This window comes from Bubalus bubalis, chromosome 10 (genome assembly GCF_019923935.1).
Source record: "Bubalus bubalis isolate 160015118507 breed Murrah chromosome 10, NDDB_SH_1, whole genome shotgun sequence".
NCBI classification, from domain to species: domain Eukaryota; kingdom Metazoa; phylum Chordata; class Mammalia; order Artiodactyla; family Bovidae; genus Bubalus; species Bubalus bubalis.
Window position 1 is genome coordinate 63,680,336 of NC_059166.1, and position 15,848 is coordinate 63,696,183.

General features: G+C 41.7%; 1 protein-coding gene across 4 annotated transcripts in view; it reads left to right on the forward strand.

Moving 5' to 3' along the window:
• The window catches only part of FIG4 (FIG4 phosphoinositide 5-phosphatase), a 169,327-nt gene that overhangs the window by 23,674 nt on the left and 129,805 nt on the right, over positions 1–15,848 (forward strand). Inside the window, exon 1 of one of the 4 annotated variants that reach the window (XM_045161969.1) lies at positions 6,632–6,664. The exons of the other annotated variants lie outside the window; for them this stretch is intronic. Coding sequence (XP_045017904.1) covers positions 6,644–6,664 — 21 coding nt within the window. The 5' untranslated portion in view covers positions 6,632–6,643. Of the gene's footprint in view, positions 1–6,631; positions 6,665–15,848 lie in introns of those variants that run through there. 4 annotated transcript variants of the gene reach the window in all.

Below are 15,848 nucleotides of genomic sequence, written 5' to 3' on the forward strand. Positions count from 1 at the left end.
TCCTTTTCTCCAGGCCCTCTCCACCATGTATTGTTTGAAGACTCGTTGATGATGCTCGTTCGTACTGTGGCGAGATATGCCATTGTTGTAGTTTTGATTTGCATGTCTCTTTCAACTGGTGAATTTGTTCACCCATTTCATGAGCTCTTTTTTTTTTTTTTTTTTAAGATTGGTAATAAAATTGACTTGTTGAAATTGGCTCCTTGAAAGTGGGACATGTGGAATTTTTGTTTTGATCACCTTCTTCAGGATATTTAGTGACAGCAGGTGTTATCTACAGCTCTACTGTCCTTGTAAATGTCGCCAGCCATCAGCTCAGTCGCTCAGTTGTGTGCAGCTCTTTGTGACCCATGGACTGCAGCACCCCAGGCTTCCCTGTCCTTCACTGTCTCCAGAGTTTGCTCATACTCATGTCCATCAAGTCGGTGATGCCATCCAACCATCTCATCCTCTGTTGCCCCCTTCTTCTCCTACCCTCAGTCTTTCCCAGCATCAGGGACTCTTCCAATGAGTCAAGTGGCCAGAGTAATGGAGTTTCAGGTTCAGCATCAGTCCTTCCAATGAATATTCAGGGTTGATTCCCTTTGGGATTGACTGGTTGGATCTCCTTGCAGTCCAAGGGACTCAAGAACCTCTACAGAAGCACAGTTCGAAAGCATCAGTTCTTCAGCACTCAGTTTTCTTTATGGCCCAACTCTCACATCCATATATGACTTACTGGAAAAACTATAGCTTTGCCTATATGCAGCTTTGTTGGTAGAGTGATGTCTCTGCTTTTTAATACTCTGTCAAAGTTTGTCATAGCATTTCTTCCAAGGAGCAAGCATCATTTAATTTCATGGCGGCAGTCACTGTCCACAGTGATTTTTTGTGGCTCAAGAAAATAAAGTCTGTTACTGTTTCCATTGTTTCCCTGTCTATTTGCCATGAAATGATGGGACCAGATACCATGATCTTATTAATTTTTTGAATGCTGAGTTTTAAGCCAGATTTTTCACTCTCCACTTTCACTTTCATCAAGAGGCTTTTGAGTTCCTCTTCACTTTCTGCCATAAGGGTGGTGTCATCTGCATATCTGAGGTTATTGATATTTCTCCCGGCAATCTTGATTCCAGCTTGTGTTTCTTCCAGCCCAGCGTTTCTCATGATGTACTCTGCATATAAGTTAAGTAAACAGAGTGACAGGATACAGCCTTGACGTACTCAAATAGGAAACTATTTGGAACCAGTCTGTTGTTCCATGACCAGTTCTAACTGTTGCTTCCTGACCTGCATATAGGTTTCTCAAGAGGCAGGTCAGGTGGTCTGGTATTCCCATCTCTTGAAGAATTTCCCACAGTTTATTGTGATCCACACAGTCAAAGGCTTTGGCATAGTCAATAAAGCAGAAATAGATGTTTTTCTGGAACTCTCTTGCTTTTTCCATGATCCAGCGGATGTTGGCAATTTGATCTCTGGTTCCTCTGCCTTTTCTAAAACCAGCTTGAACATCAGGAAGTTCACGGTTCACATATTGCTGAAGCCTGGCTTGGAGAATTTTGAGCATTACTTTACTAGCATGTGAGATAAGTGCAATTGTGTGGTAGTTTGAGCATTCTTTGGCATTGTCTTTCTTTGGGATTGGAATGAAAACTGACCTTTCCCAGTCCTGTGGCCACTGCTGAGTTTTCCAAATTTGCTGGCATATTGAGTGCAGCACTTTCACAGCATCATCTTTCAGGATTTGGAATAGCTCAACTGGAATTCTATCACCTCCACTAGTTTTGTTCGTAGTGATGCTTTCTAAGGCCCACTTGACTTCACATTCCAGGATGTCTGGCTCTAGGTGAGTGATCACACCATCGTGATTATCTGGGTCGTGAAGCTCTTTTTTGTACAGTTCTTCTGTGTATTCTTGCCATCTCTTCTTAATATCTTCTGCTTCTGTTAGGGCCATACCATTTCTGTCCTTTATCGACAGCCCCCCTTGCTCTACAGCAGGTCCTTGTTGATTATCTGTTTTATCTGTATTATTGTGGATTTGTTAATCCACACCTTCTAATTGATACCTTTCCCTGCTGTAACCCTAATTTTGTTTTCTAATTTTGTGAGTCTGTTTCTCTTTTGTCAGTTGGTTTATGGGCGTGAATTTAAGCTTCCGCCAGTAAGCGTTATTTGTCCTTTTTTCCCCTACTGACTTCGTTCAGTATAATTTGAGAGATCCTCACGTGTTGCTGCACTTGGCAGCGTGTCGTTCTTTCATGACTGAGCAGTGTGCCATTGTGGACACGCACCACTTTTTCTTTCTGCAGTCAGTCAGTTAGGACGTCTTGGTTGCTTCCAGGTCGTGGCTATTGGAAGTGGTGCTGTATGCAGATTTGGGTGCCAGATTCTTTTAGAATTCTAGTGATGTTCACATATGCTGCTGTAATGTATGGTAGCTCGCTTTTTAACTTTTTAAGACAGTTCCATATTGTGCTCTGTTGTGGCTCTTACCATTTGCATACCACAGGCAATTTAAGAGGGTCCCCTTTTCACTGACCCCACCGTGACCTTTAGTTTGTAGGGATTTTGATGATCGTCATTCTGAGTGCTGTGAGGTGCTCCCTTATGTAATCTTTATTTGCATGTCTCTAATAATTCCTGATTATGTGCATCATTTCATGTTCATTTTCTTTCTCAAATATTGTGAGTCGTGTCTACCATTTCATATGTATGGATGAAACTCTGTCTTTGTAAAGATTTCTTTTCTAATAGTTACTCCTGGGAAATTTTTGAGGACAGGCATCTTACAGCCTGATCCTCCTTGTGACTATTAAGTCCCTTTAAGGACAGTTTTCAAGGTGCTGTTGCAGAAAGTGGCCACAAGGTGCCAGCATTTCTTTGATGCCAATACTGCGTACTCTGGCAAACAGCCTCAGTGGAAGTCCTGGTTGGGATTGTACATTAGACTGCAATGTACCAGAAGCAACACTCCAAAAGCTTGGGTCTCGTTACTTTTTTTTTTTTGTCAGTTTGATGTTTAGTTTTGCCTGGAGTAACACTGATATATGGTGGTGTATATGTCGTATGTGTACACAATGTTTTACATTTGCACACATATATATATATATATAGATCTGCAAATTTTTTTCTTATAGAGGTTATTACAGAATGTTGAGTAGACCTCCCTTGGTATACCTGTGTCCTTGTTAATTATGTATTTTATACAAATTGTTTGTATTTGTTAATCCCAACTTCCTTATTTATCCCTTCCCTGTATCTTTCACCTTGTATAATGATAATATTATTGTGTAGTTTTGTGAGTCTGTTTCTCTTTGGTCCATTGCTTCTTGGTATTAATTTTTAGGTTATACCTATAAGTGTTATCTGTCTTCTACTTCTTAGTTGCGCTTCTTAGCATGGTTAGAACTAGGTCCAGGTGGGTTGCTGCTGTTGTTATTTCATTCTATTTCATGACTAAGTCATGCTCCTGGTGGACATGTAGCAGTTCCTCTTTATGCATTCATCTGGACAGACACTTTGCTTCCAGATCTTAGCTATTGTAACTGGTGGTCCACTGCAGATTTGGGTGCATATTTCTTTTTGAATTCTGGTTTTGCCTGGATATTCTCTTAGGCATTGACTGCTGGTTGATAGGGAGCTTAGTTTTCCTTTCAGGCACCTGCGTATTGTTCTGTGTAGGGGTTATTAACAGTTTCATCCCATGGGCTCCTTCGGAGGCTTTCCTTTCCTTCAGGGCCTTTCTATCATGCATTCTTTGAAGAGTCATTGAAGATGGCCATTCAGTCTGGGGCAAGGTGAGCCCTCTTTGTAGTTCTGATTGGCATGTCTCTAAGAACCTGGAGTTTGTGCACCGTTTCATGTGGCTTTTTTTTTTAAGTGGTAATAAATTGACTTGTTGAAATTGGCTCCTTGAAAATGGCCCATGTGTTGAATTTTTCGATTATGTCTTCGGGACATTTAGTGACAGCTGATGTCATTTATAGCTCTGCTGTCCTTGTGTGTATTGCCAGAGTTTAAGCATTGGGTTTGGCTTCCCTGGTGGTGCTAGTGATAAAGAACCCTCCTGTCAGTGCAGGAGTGTAAGACATGGGTTCGACCCTGGGTTGGGAAGATCCTCTGGAGGAGGGCATGGCAATCCCCTGCAGTATTCTTTCCTGGAGAGCCCATGGACAGAGGAGCCTGGTGGGCTCTGATCCATAGAGTCACAGAGTCGGACACGACCTAATCAACTTAGCATGCATGCATGCAAGAATTGGTTTTAAAGTTGCTGTTTTGGAAAATGGCCACAAGGGAGCAAGATTTCTTCATGCCCAACTCTGTTCACTGCAGAAAGCAGAGCCTCAGTGAAAGTGGTCCTCCTGAGTGGTGAATAAGGGTGGCAAGTGCCGGGACAAACACCCATACGCTTGTGTCTCATCACCTTTTGTTTTTATTAATTTAGTTTTTAATTTAGTAAGTTGTTTTAAAAATGTTTTGTTTTTGTGTGTGTAGAGAATCTTTTTCAGTTCTATATATATATTTATTCACTTTGGCTCCTTGTCTCATATAGGTTATCTCAGAGTGTGTAGACCTCCCTTCTCTACTGTAGGTCCCTGTTGATTGCCTACTTTATACATATTATTGTGGAATGTTACACAAGCTCTTAACTCATTCCTGCCCCCACCTTTCCCTTTTGGTAATCCTAATTTGGTTTTCTAATTTTGTGAGTCTGTTTCTCTTTTATCAGTTGGTTCATGGGCTTTTCCATCAATTTTCAGCTGCCACTGATAAGTATAATTTGTCTTTTTTTATGTCTAGGTCCGTGTATGTGGCTGCAGTTGGCATTTTCTCATTTTTTCATCACTGAGTAATATGCCATTTTGGGCATGTACCACTTCTTCTATATGCGTTCATCTATCCTTGGATTTTGCTTGTTTCCAAAATCTTGTCTATTGAAAATGGTGCTAAGGTGCACTTTGGGTGCAAGATTCTTTTAGAATTCTGGTGGCCTTTGAATGTACTCTTAGGAGTGTGACTTCTGAAATATATGGTAGCTCTGTTTTTGCCTTTTAAGGACAATTTCATACTGTTGTCTGTTGTGACTGTTACCATTTAAATACCACTGGCATATAAAATGGTCCCCTTTTCTCCACCCTCACTCTAGCAGTTATTGTTCGTAGACATTGGTGATGGCCGTTCTGACTGCTGCAAGGTGATCCTGCTTTGGAATCTTGGTTTGCATGTCTCTGATAATTAGTGATTTTGTGCATCACTTCATGTGCTTTTTAAAAAATAGTGTCAGTAGTATCTGCCTTTTCTTATTGCTTGACGAAACTCTAGCCTTTTTAAAAAGATTTCTTTTGGAATACTTATCTCTGGAAATTTTTCAGGACAAGTATCTTTATAGCCCAGCCGTTCTGGTGAATCCAAGTCCCGCAAGCCGTAGTTTTCAAGTTGCTGTTGCAGGAAGCAGACACAAGGTGGCAGCACTTCTTCGCCGCCCAGCTCTGCTTACTGTGGCAAACAGAGCCTCAGGGGAAGTCCTGGTTTGGGGTTTTACATTAGAGTACAAAGCGCCGGCGGAGAAGGCAATGGCACCCCACTCCAGTCCTGTTGCCTGGAAAATCCCATGGATGGAGGAGCCTGGTGGGCTGCAGTCCATGGGGTCGCTGAGGGTCGGACACGACTGAGCAACTTCACTTTCACTTTCCGCTTTCATGCATTGGAGAAGGAAATGGCAACCCACTCCAGTGTTCTTGCCTGGAGAATCCCAGGGACGGAGAAGCCTGGTAGGCTGCAGTCCATGGGGTCGCACAGAATCGGACACGACTGAAGCGACTTAGCAGCAGCAGCAACAATGCGCCAGAGGCTACACCCCAAAGCTTGTGTCTTTTCACTTGTCTTTTTTTTTTTGTCTGTTTAATGTACAGTTTTGCTTGGAGTAGCACTGATATATACAGTGTTTTATGTGTTGTGTACACAGTCTTTTACACTTCCATATATACATATATCTATTGATCTTCAAATTATTTCCTCATGGAGCTTATTGTGAAATGTTGAGTAGACCTCTCTTGGTGTACCATGTCCTTGTTAATTATATATCTTACATGAAATTGTTTCTATTTGTTAATCACTACTTCCTTATTTATCCCTTCCCTGCATCTTTCCCATTTGTTAACAATAATTTTATTATCGACTCCTGTGAGTCTGTTTGGTCAGTTGGTTTCTTGGTATTTTTAGATTTCACCTATAGGTCTTATCATATGATATATGTCTTTTTATGCTGAGTTACCTTTCTCAGCATGGTTAGAAGTATCCATAGGTCCATGGAGGTTGCTGCCTTTGGTGTTGTTTCATTCTGATGCATGTTCTGTGGTGGACATGTAGCGGTTCCTCTTTATTTCTTTCTCCTTGATAGACACTTTGTTTCCAGATCTTGGCTATGGTACCTGTGCCCCACTGCAGCTTTGGGTGCATGTTTCTTTTCGATTTCTGGTTCTTTGGGGTTATTCTCTTAAGCCAGGGAATATTGGATCATTGGTAGCTTTAGTTTTTTTTTGGAAAGACAGCTGTGTACTGTTCTGTCTAGGTGTTGTTAACAGTCTCATCCCACCTGCACCCTAGGAGGGTGTCATTTTCTCCAGGCCATCTCCACTGTGGATTCTTTGAGGACTCCTTGATGATGGCCATTCAGACTTTGGTGAGGCGACCCCTCAATTGTAGTTTTGCTTTGCATGTCTCTAAGAACTAGTCATTTGTGTGCACAATTTCATGTGTTCTTTTTATTTTCTTTAACGGTGGTAATAAAACGGACTTGTTGAAATTGGCTCCTTGAAAGTAGGCCATGTGTTGAAGTTGTTTTGATTACCTTCTTCGGGCCATTTTGTGATAGCAGATGTCATAGCCTGGCTGCCCTTGTGAATATTGTGTGCCCATGAGCATTGGTTTTGAAGTTGCTGTTTCAGAAAATGGCCACATGGCGGCAGTGTTTCTACATGCCAGGTGGTAGTTACTACAGAAAGCAGAATCTTAATGGAAGTTCCCGGGTTGTAAATTTTTGTGCAGTGTGCCAGTACAACACCCATAAGCTTGTGTCTTATTTATTTATTTTTTTTATAATATAGCTTTTATTTTTTATGGAATAAATTATTTTAAAATGTTGTGTTTAATATAGGTGTAGAGAATCTTTGCCAGTTCTACATGTGTCTATTCATCACGTATTGGTTTTGTACATGGGGTGTTACAGAGTTGTGTAGATCTCCCTTGCTCTACAATGGGTCCTTGTTTATCACCTGTTTTATATGTATTTTTGTGGATTTCCTAATATCAACCCCCTAATTGTTACTTTTCCCCATTTTCCCCATTTTGGGTAACCCTAAATTTGTTTTCTAATTTTGTGAGTCTTTTCTGTTTATTCACTTGGTTCATGGGCATCAATTCTATGATTTCAGCAATAATGGTGTTTGTCTTTTTTTTTTTTTCTGACCTTCTTCACTCGGTATGATTACAACAAGGTCCATGTACATTATTGCAGTTAGAATTGTCTCATTCTTTTTCGTAGCTAAGTATTATGCCATTGTGGACACATCCCACTTCTTCTTTATGCATTCATCTGTTTTTGAACATTTTGCCTGCTTCTGGATCTTGGCTTTTGGAAGTGGTGCTGTGGTGCACGTTTGGGTGCAAGTTTCTTTTAAAATTGTGGTTGTCTTTGCTGGTCCTCTTAGGAAGGGGACTGCTGGAATGTGTATGGCAACTCTGTTTTTCCCATTGAAAAACAGTTTCATTCTATGGTCTATTTTGGCTTTGACAGTTTATACCACTGGCAACATAAGAAGGTCCCCTTTGATCCACCTTCACTCTAGTATTTTTTGTTTATAGACATTTTGATGCTGGCTCTTCTGAATCCTGTGAGGCGATGCCTCACTGTCATCTTGATTTGCGTGTCTCTTATAGTTGGTGATTGTCTGCATTAGTTCATGTACTTTTTTAAAGAAAATAATGAGTAGTATCTACCTTTTGCTATTGTCTTGATGAAATTCTGCCCTTTGTAAAGTTGTTTTTTTTTTTTTTTAAGAAAATTTACTTGCAGCAAATTTTTATAATAGGTATCTTACAGCCAAACTCTCCTTGTGAATCTTAGTCCCCTTAACCACAGGTTTTAAAAGGCAAAGAAACCAGAGATCAAATTGCCAACATCCGTTGGATTATTGAAAAAGCGGGAGAGTTACAGGAAAACATCTATTTCTGCTTTATTGACTACACCAAAACCTTTGACTGTGTGGATCAGAACCAACTGTGGAAAATTCTTGAAGAGATGGGAATACCAGACCACCTGACCTGCCTCATGAGAAATCTGTGTGCAGGTCAAGAAGCAACAGTTAGAACTGTACATGGAACAACAGACTGCTTCCAAATCAGGAAAGGGCTGTGTCGAGGCTGTATATTGTCACCCTGCTATTTAACTTCTATGCAGCGTACATTATGCGAAATGCTGGGCTGGATGAAGTGCAAGCTGGAATCAGCATTGCTGGGAGAAATATCAATAACCTCAGATATGCAGATGATACCACCCTTATGGCAGAAAGCAAAGCGAAACTAAAGAGCCTCTTGATGAAAGTGAAAGAGGAGAGTGAAAAAGTTGGCTTAAAGCTCAACATTCAGAAAACTAAGATCATGGCATCCGGTCCCATCATTTCATGGGAAATAGATGGGGAAACAATGGAAACAGTGACAGACTTTATTTTGGGGGGCTTGAAAATCACTGCAGATGGTGATTGCAGCCATGAAATTCAAACATGCTTGCTCCTTGAAAGAAAAGTTATGACCAACCTAGACAGCATATTAGAAAGCAGAGACATTACTTTGCCAACAAAGGTCCATCTAGTCAAAGCTATGGTTTTTCTAGTAGTCATGTATGGATGTGAGAGTTGGACTATAAAGAAAGCTGAGCACCGAAGAATTGATGCTTTTGAACTGTGGTGTTGGAGAAGACTCGTGAGAGTCTCTTGGACTGCAAGGAGATCAAACAAGTCCATCCTAAAGGAAATCAGTCCTGAATATTCCTTGGAAGGATTGATGCTGAAGCTGAAATTCTAGTACTTTGGCCACCTGATGCAAAGAACTGACTCATTGAAAAGACCCTGATGCTGGGGAAGATTGAAGGTGGGGGAGAAGGAGACGACAGAGGATGAGATGGTTGGATGGCATCACTGACTGGATGGACAGGAGTTCGAGTAAGCTCCAGGAGTTGGTGATGGACAGGGAAGCCTGGTATGCTGCAGTCCTTGGGGTTGCAGTGTCAGACACGACTGAGCGACTGAACTGAACTGAGTCGCTCAATCATGTCCGACTCTTTGCACCCAGGGATTGGGCTCATTAGGCTTCCCTGTCCTTCACTGTTACCTGAAATTTTCTCAAACTCGTGTCCATGGTGTCGATAATGCCATTTAGCCCACCTCATCCTCTGTTGCCCCCTTTTCCTCCTGCTCTCAATCTTTCCCAGCATCAGAGTCTTTTTCGGTGAGTTGGCTCTTTACATCAGGTGGCCATGTATTGGAGCTTCAGATTCAATCCTTCTAATGATTTTTCAGGGTTGATTTCCTTTTTAGAATTGACTGGTGTGATCTCCTTGCTTTCCAAGAGACTCTCAAGAGTCTTCTCCAGCACCAGAGTTGGAAAGCGTCAATTCTTTGGTGCTCAGCCTTCCTTATAGTCCAACTCTCACATCTGTACATGATTACTAGATTAAAAAATCCGTAGCTTTGACTGTATAAACCTTTGTTGGCAAAGTGACATCCCTGCCTTTTGATATGCTGTCTAGGTTTATTGTAGCCTTTCTTCCAAGGAGCAGGAATTTTTAAATTTCATGGCAGGTCACCATCTGCAGTGATTTTGGAGCCTAAGAAAATAAAGTCTGTCACTGTTTCCATTTTGCCCCATCTACTTGCCATGAAGTGATGGGACCAGATGCCATAATCTTAGTTTTTTGAATGTTGAGTTTTAAGCCAGCTTTTTCCACTCTACTCTTTCACCTTCATCAAGAGGATCTTTAGTGACCCTTTGCTTTCTGCCATAAGGGTGGTGTCATCTGCATATCTGAGGTTGTTGGTATTTTTCCTGACAGTCTTGATTTCAGCTTGTACTTTATCCAGCCTAACATTTCAAATGATGTACTCTGTGTAGAAGTTCAATAAGCAGGGTGACAGTATACAGCCTTGAATGTAGTACTTTCTCAATTTAAAACTAGTCCGTTGTTCGATTTCCCATTCTAACTCTTGCTTCTTGACCTGCATACAGGTTTCTTAGGAGTTAGGTAACGTGGTCTGGCATTCCCATCTCCTTAAGAATTTTCCACAGTTTGTTGTGATCCACACAGTCAAAGGTTTTAGCATAGTCAGTGAAGCAGAAGTAGATGTTTTTCTGGAATCCCTTGCTTTTACTATGATCCAAGAAATGTTGGCAATTTGAAATCTGTTCCTCTGCCATTTGTAAATCCAGGTTGTACATCTGGAAGTCTTTGGTTCACATATTGTTGAATCTCGGATGGAAGGATTTTGAGTATTACCTTGCTAGCGTGTGAAATGAGTGCAATTGTTGTGGTAGTTTGAACATTCTTTGGCATTCCCTTTTTTTGGGATTGGGTTTCCCTGGTGGCTCAGAGGTTAAAGCGTCTGCCTGCAATGCGGGAAACCTGGGTTTGATCCCTGGGTCGGGGAGATCCCCTGGAGAAGGAAATGGCAACCCACTCCAGTATTCTTGCCTGGAGAATCCCATGGATGGAGGAGCCTATTGGCCACAGTCCACGGGGTCGCAAAGAGTCGGACACGTCTGAGCGACTTCACTTTCACTTTTTTTGCGATTGGAATGAAAACTGAACTTTTCCAGTCCTTTGACCACTGCTGAGTTTCCCAGATTTGCTTGCATGTTGAGTACAGCACTTTAACAGTATCATCTTTTAGGTTTTGAAATAGCTCAACTGGAATTCCATCAACTCCACTATTTGTTTGTAGTATTATTCCTAGGGACAATTGACTTCATGCTCCAGAATATCTGTCTCTAGGTGAGTGAGTACAGCATTGTGGTTATCCAGGTCATGAAGACACATTTTTTTTTTTTTTTTTTTTTTACAGTTCTGTGTATTCCTGCCACCTCTTCTTAGTATCTATTGCTTCTGTTAGGTCCATAAAGTTTCTGTCCTTTATTGTGCTCAGCTTGCATGAAATGTTCCCTTGATGTCTCTAATTTTCTTGAAGCGATCTCTATAGTCTTTCCCATACTATTGTTTTTTGCGATTTCTTTGTATTGTTCAGTGGAGAAGGCTTTCTTATTGGATCTTGCTATTCTTTGGAACTCTGCATTCAGATGAGTATATCTTTCCTTTTCTCCTTTCCCTTTTGCTTCTCTTTTTTCCCAGCTGTTTATAAGGCCTCCTCAAACACCCCTTTTGCCTTGTTGCATTTCTTTTAAGTTGCTGTTGCAGAAGATGGCCACAAGGAGCAGCATTTCTGCACAGCCCAGCTCAACTTCCTCTGCAAACAGAGCTTCAGTGGAAGTTGTGGTGTGGGGTATAAATTAGCCTGTAATGTGCCAGATGCAACACCCCAATGCTTGGGTCTCATCACTTCTTGGTAATGTGTCATTTTGCTTGGAGTCACAGAGACATAAAATGATAAATGTGCTGTATGTGTACAGAACTTTTACATTTACACATATACATACATAGAGAGATCCTCATTACTTCCCATAGCTGTTACTCCACAAAGTCTAGTGAGTTCCTGTCATAAACCTATTTCCTCACTGATTATGTATTCATGAGTAATAGTCTGTTTGTTCATCTCAGCCTCCTAATTTGTCTCTTTCCTGCATCTTTCCCCTTTGTTAGATATAATTTTATTTTCTAGTCTTGTGAGTCTGTTACTTTTGAGTCAACTGGTTTCTTGATATTAATTTTTATATTCTACCTATAGAGTTGGTTCAATCCCTGGCTTGGGAAGATCCTCTGGAGAAGGGAATGGCTACCCACTCCAGTGTTCTTGCCTGGGGCTGCAAAGAATCGGACACAACTGAGCAACTAACAGTTTCACCTAAGTGATAGCATGTGATGTCTGTACTTTTGTTCTGAGTTACCTCTCATCCTGCTTAGAGCTAGCTCCATGTAGGTTGCCGCCACTGGTGTTAGTTCATTCCATTTCATGGCTGAGATGTGTCCCATGGTGGACATGCAGCAGTTCCTCATTCTCGATGGACGCTTTGTTTGCTTTTGTTTTGTTTCCAGGTTTTTGCTGTTGCAGCTGTGGGCCTCAGCAGCTTTAGAGCATGTTTCTTTTTGAATTTTGGTTTTCCCCTGATATTTTCTTAAGCGTTTGATGCAGGGTCATAGGTAGCTCTCGTTTTCGTTTCCAGACCCTGCACGCTCTTCTGTGTAGAGACTGTTAGCGGCTCCCTCCCAGCAGCACCGCAGGAGGCTGCCTCTTCCCCAGCCTCTCCCCCGTGTTCTCTGAGGCTCACTGATGGTGGCCTGTCAGACTGGGTGAGTTGAGTCCTGGGAGTTTGGATTTGCATACCGCCTGATTTGGGCATTTTGTGCACCATCACACGGGTTCTTTTTTGTTTTAATGGCTGTAAGAAAATCTACTTGTTGATATTGGCTCCTTGAAAGTGGGCCATATGTTGAAATTTTTAAAATCATCTTCTTTTTTTTTTTACCTTTCATTTGTTAGATATGCATTGATGCAATGATTGACCACAGCTGTTGTTCGCAAGTGTCTGAATGTGCTGGGAATTCTTGTTTTGGGTGCTGGGAGCGTATTCTTTGGTGAGGAAGGCATTATGAGATGCATTAATTGAAGAGAGACACTGGGCAAGATAGGGTCCTGTCCTGAGCCTTCCTGTAGAATGGCAACTGGGCAGAAGTGTTCCTGAGGTTACGTGTATGTTGGTGTTGTTACTTGTGTTTAATGATGGATTTTGAGGACTCGTTGGGTAGCAAGGGAGATATGTTTATGGATTATATGCTTTAGGTCTGGTTCTATTCCCTCCAGAATTTTACCTGTTCTTTTTGTCACTAAGCACCTTCATTTTTCCTTTAGCTCATTGTGACCCAGGCCTACAGATGAATTTGGGCTTTATCTCACCCTGATGCTCATATACCCCAGGGTAACTAGGAGTTTCCCATTGGAGACTTACCAACCTGTTATTTTCCGGGCAGAAACTATGTGATTTCCCAGTGTCTAGTCCTTGCTTTGTCTATAATACCCCCGAGGTCTTACCATTGCAATAAGGGACCATTTTATAATAAAGGAAGGGACATTATAGTGGTTAACTTTAAAACTGATAGTTGAACAGAACTGTGGTAGATTTTTGTCTCTGCATATGTATTTTGTGTGTATATGGTTGTTAAGATAATTTTTACTCTTGCTAGCTCAAAATTATTATTGTATATGTATGTATGTTTGGGTTTATTTCAAATCCTGCCTGTTCTAAAAGGATTAAGGTGACTTCTCCCTTCTTTCCATCTCATCACATGAAATAGAATTAAGTATGCCTGAACCACTTTGTGAGGAATGCAGCTCATTTAATTAGCCTTGATTTGGAAATTAGAGGACAGGAGAGGACGTCACAGGATGTGGGTCACAAAGGGACTGGAACTGGGAACCAGTTGATGTAAAGTTGGAAAGAGAATCATGGTGATGATGGCCGGTTTAGAACGTGTGGTTGGAGGTGACAAAGTTTCCACTTGTTTCCAGAGGGGATTTAATGCTTCCCCTTCAGCAAAGCCCTGACGCCATGAAGAATGAACTTGGCAGCATCCCTCTGACTGTCAGAATCTCCTTTCTCCTCCTGGGCTGGGTTACTGGTTGTAGGATTGCTGGGATCAGTGAGGTGGCAGGCCTGCAAGACTGCTCAAGATTGTGAGAAGTGACTTTGTGATCTTTAAAAATAATACCTTTATTCTGAAAGTTCAAGTGCAGTTTAACATTAATCGAAGCTGTCAGGACAACCTAAAATGTCTCCTCTTTCAAGAAAGCTGATTTTCTTCCCTCAGCTGAAAACTGAGTGATTAATTAGCCTGTCATTATCAAAGAAGATGATAATGTTAGTAGATAACTGCATTTCCTGTTAAGTGGATTACCTTCTGTATTCCATGTGGAGTTCATGTATATACTTTAGAAACACATTCATCTTTAAACCAAGTCACTGCTGTTAAAGCTGCATGGTGAGATTTTAAGCTTTTTCTTGGTATTTAACTTGGAAAAGTCAGCTCAGAGCCTTTCTGTCTTCATGGGCATCTTAAGGCAGCTTCTTTTGGTGTCCTGATTCTCCACCCCAGTTCTTGCCATAGCAATAAGGGACCACATACACTCCACCCCAGTTCACTGCCCCTCAGTGAATCTATGAACACACACAGACGTGTCCCTAGCAGAGTCGATTCCTTTCATCCATGAGTGTGCCCGTGTTCAGGCAGTCCGGCTGACGTGCGCCCGATTATGAAAGTCCCGAACACTCTAGTTACTGCTCCCTTTTTCCCTTGGTTGCTTTTGGGCATTTTGGTTACCTCCTCTTTCACCTTCACCATTTGAACTTCAGACTGCAGGTACCTGAGATGACCTTTCCTTCTTCCTAAAATCCCGTTATTCCTAATTTATAATGGTTTCAGCCCAACTTTCCAGATATGTAAGTCCCCTCTCAGCACATTCACACAGTAGGTATTCTTCTTGGCTTCATCTTCTGAAGCAGTGGCTCAGATCTGGACTGGTTGCTCCCAGGCCTCCAGCTCAGCCGCCATCCTGGGATCTCCCTTAACCACCATCCCATCACCTCTCCTGTGATGATTTCCTTACTTTCCCAGATCCTGGATTTTTTTTTTTTTTTTTTCTCTCTGGAGTTATGCCCTCATTTTGGTGGAGCATCTATTTCAATTGCTTCATGAGGAAGGGTTCCTCGGCAGGAATCTTTTTGAATCCGTGGACGTGTGAAACAGTAAGGACCTAACAGAAGATTAAAAAGAGGTGGCAAGAATACACAGAAGAACGGCACACACATAGAAAGGTGTTAATGACCTGAAAAACTGTGATGGTGTGGTCACTCACTAGGGCTGGACATCATGGAGCAGGATGTCAAGTGGGCCTCAGGAAGCATTACTGTGAAAAAACCTAGTGGAGGTGATGGAATTCCAGCCGAGCTATTCATATTTGAAATCCTAAAAGATGATGCTATTAAGGTGCTGCACTCCATATGCTCGCAAATTTGGAAAACTCAGCAGTGGCCACAGGACTGGAAAAGGTCAGTTTTCATTGCAGTCCCAAGAAAGGGCAATGCCGAAGAACTCCTCTACAGTTGTGCTCATTTCACGTACTAGCAAGGTTATGCCCAGACTCCTTCAAGCTCAGTTTCAGCAATGCGTGAACTGAAAACAGACGTACAAGCTGGGTTTCAAAGAGGCAGAGGAACCAGAGATCAAATTGCCATCATTTGTTGGATCATGGAGAAAGCAAGAGAATTCCAGAAAAACACCTACTCTGCTTCATTGGCTATATAGTAAAGCTTTTGACTGTGTGGACTGCAACAAGCTGTGGAAAATTTTTAACGAGATGGGAAAACCAGACCACCTTACTGCCTCCTGAGAAATCAACATGCAGGTCAAGAAGCAGCAGTTAGAACCGGACATACTGACCGGCTCAAAATAGGGAAAAGAGTATGGCAAGGCTATATATTGTCACCCTGTATTCAGAGTACATCATGTAAAATGCTGGGCTGGATGAATCACAAGCTGGAATCAAGATTGCCACAACAACCTCAGATATGCAGATAATACCACTCTAATCACAGAAATTGAAGAGGAGCTAAAGAGCCTTTTGATGAAGATGAAAGAGGAGAGTGAA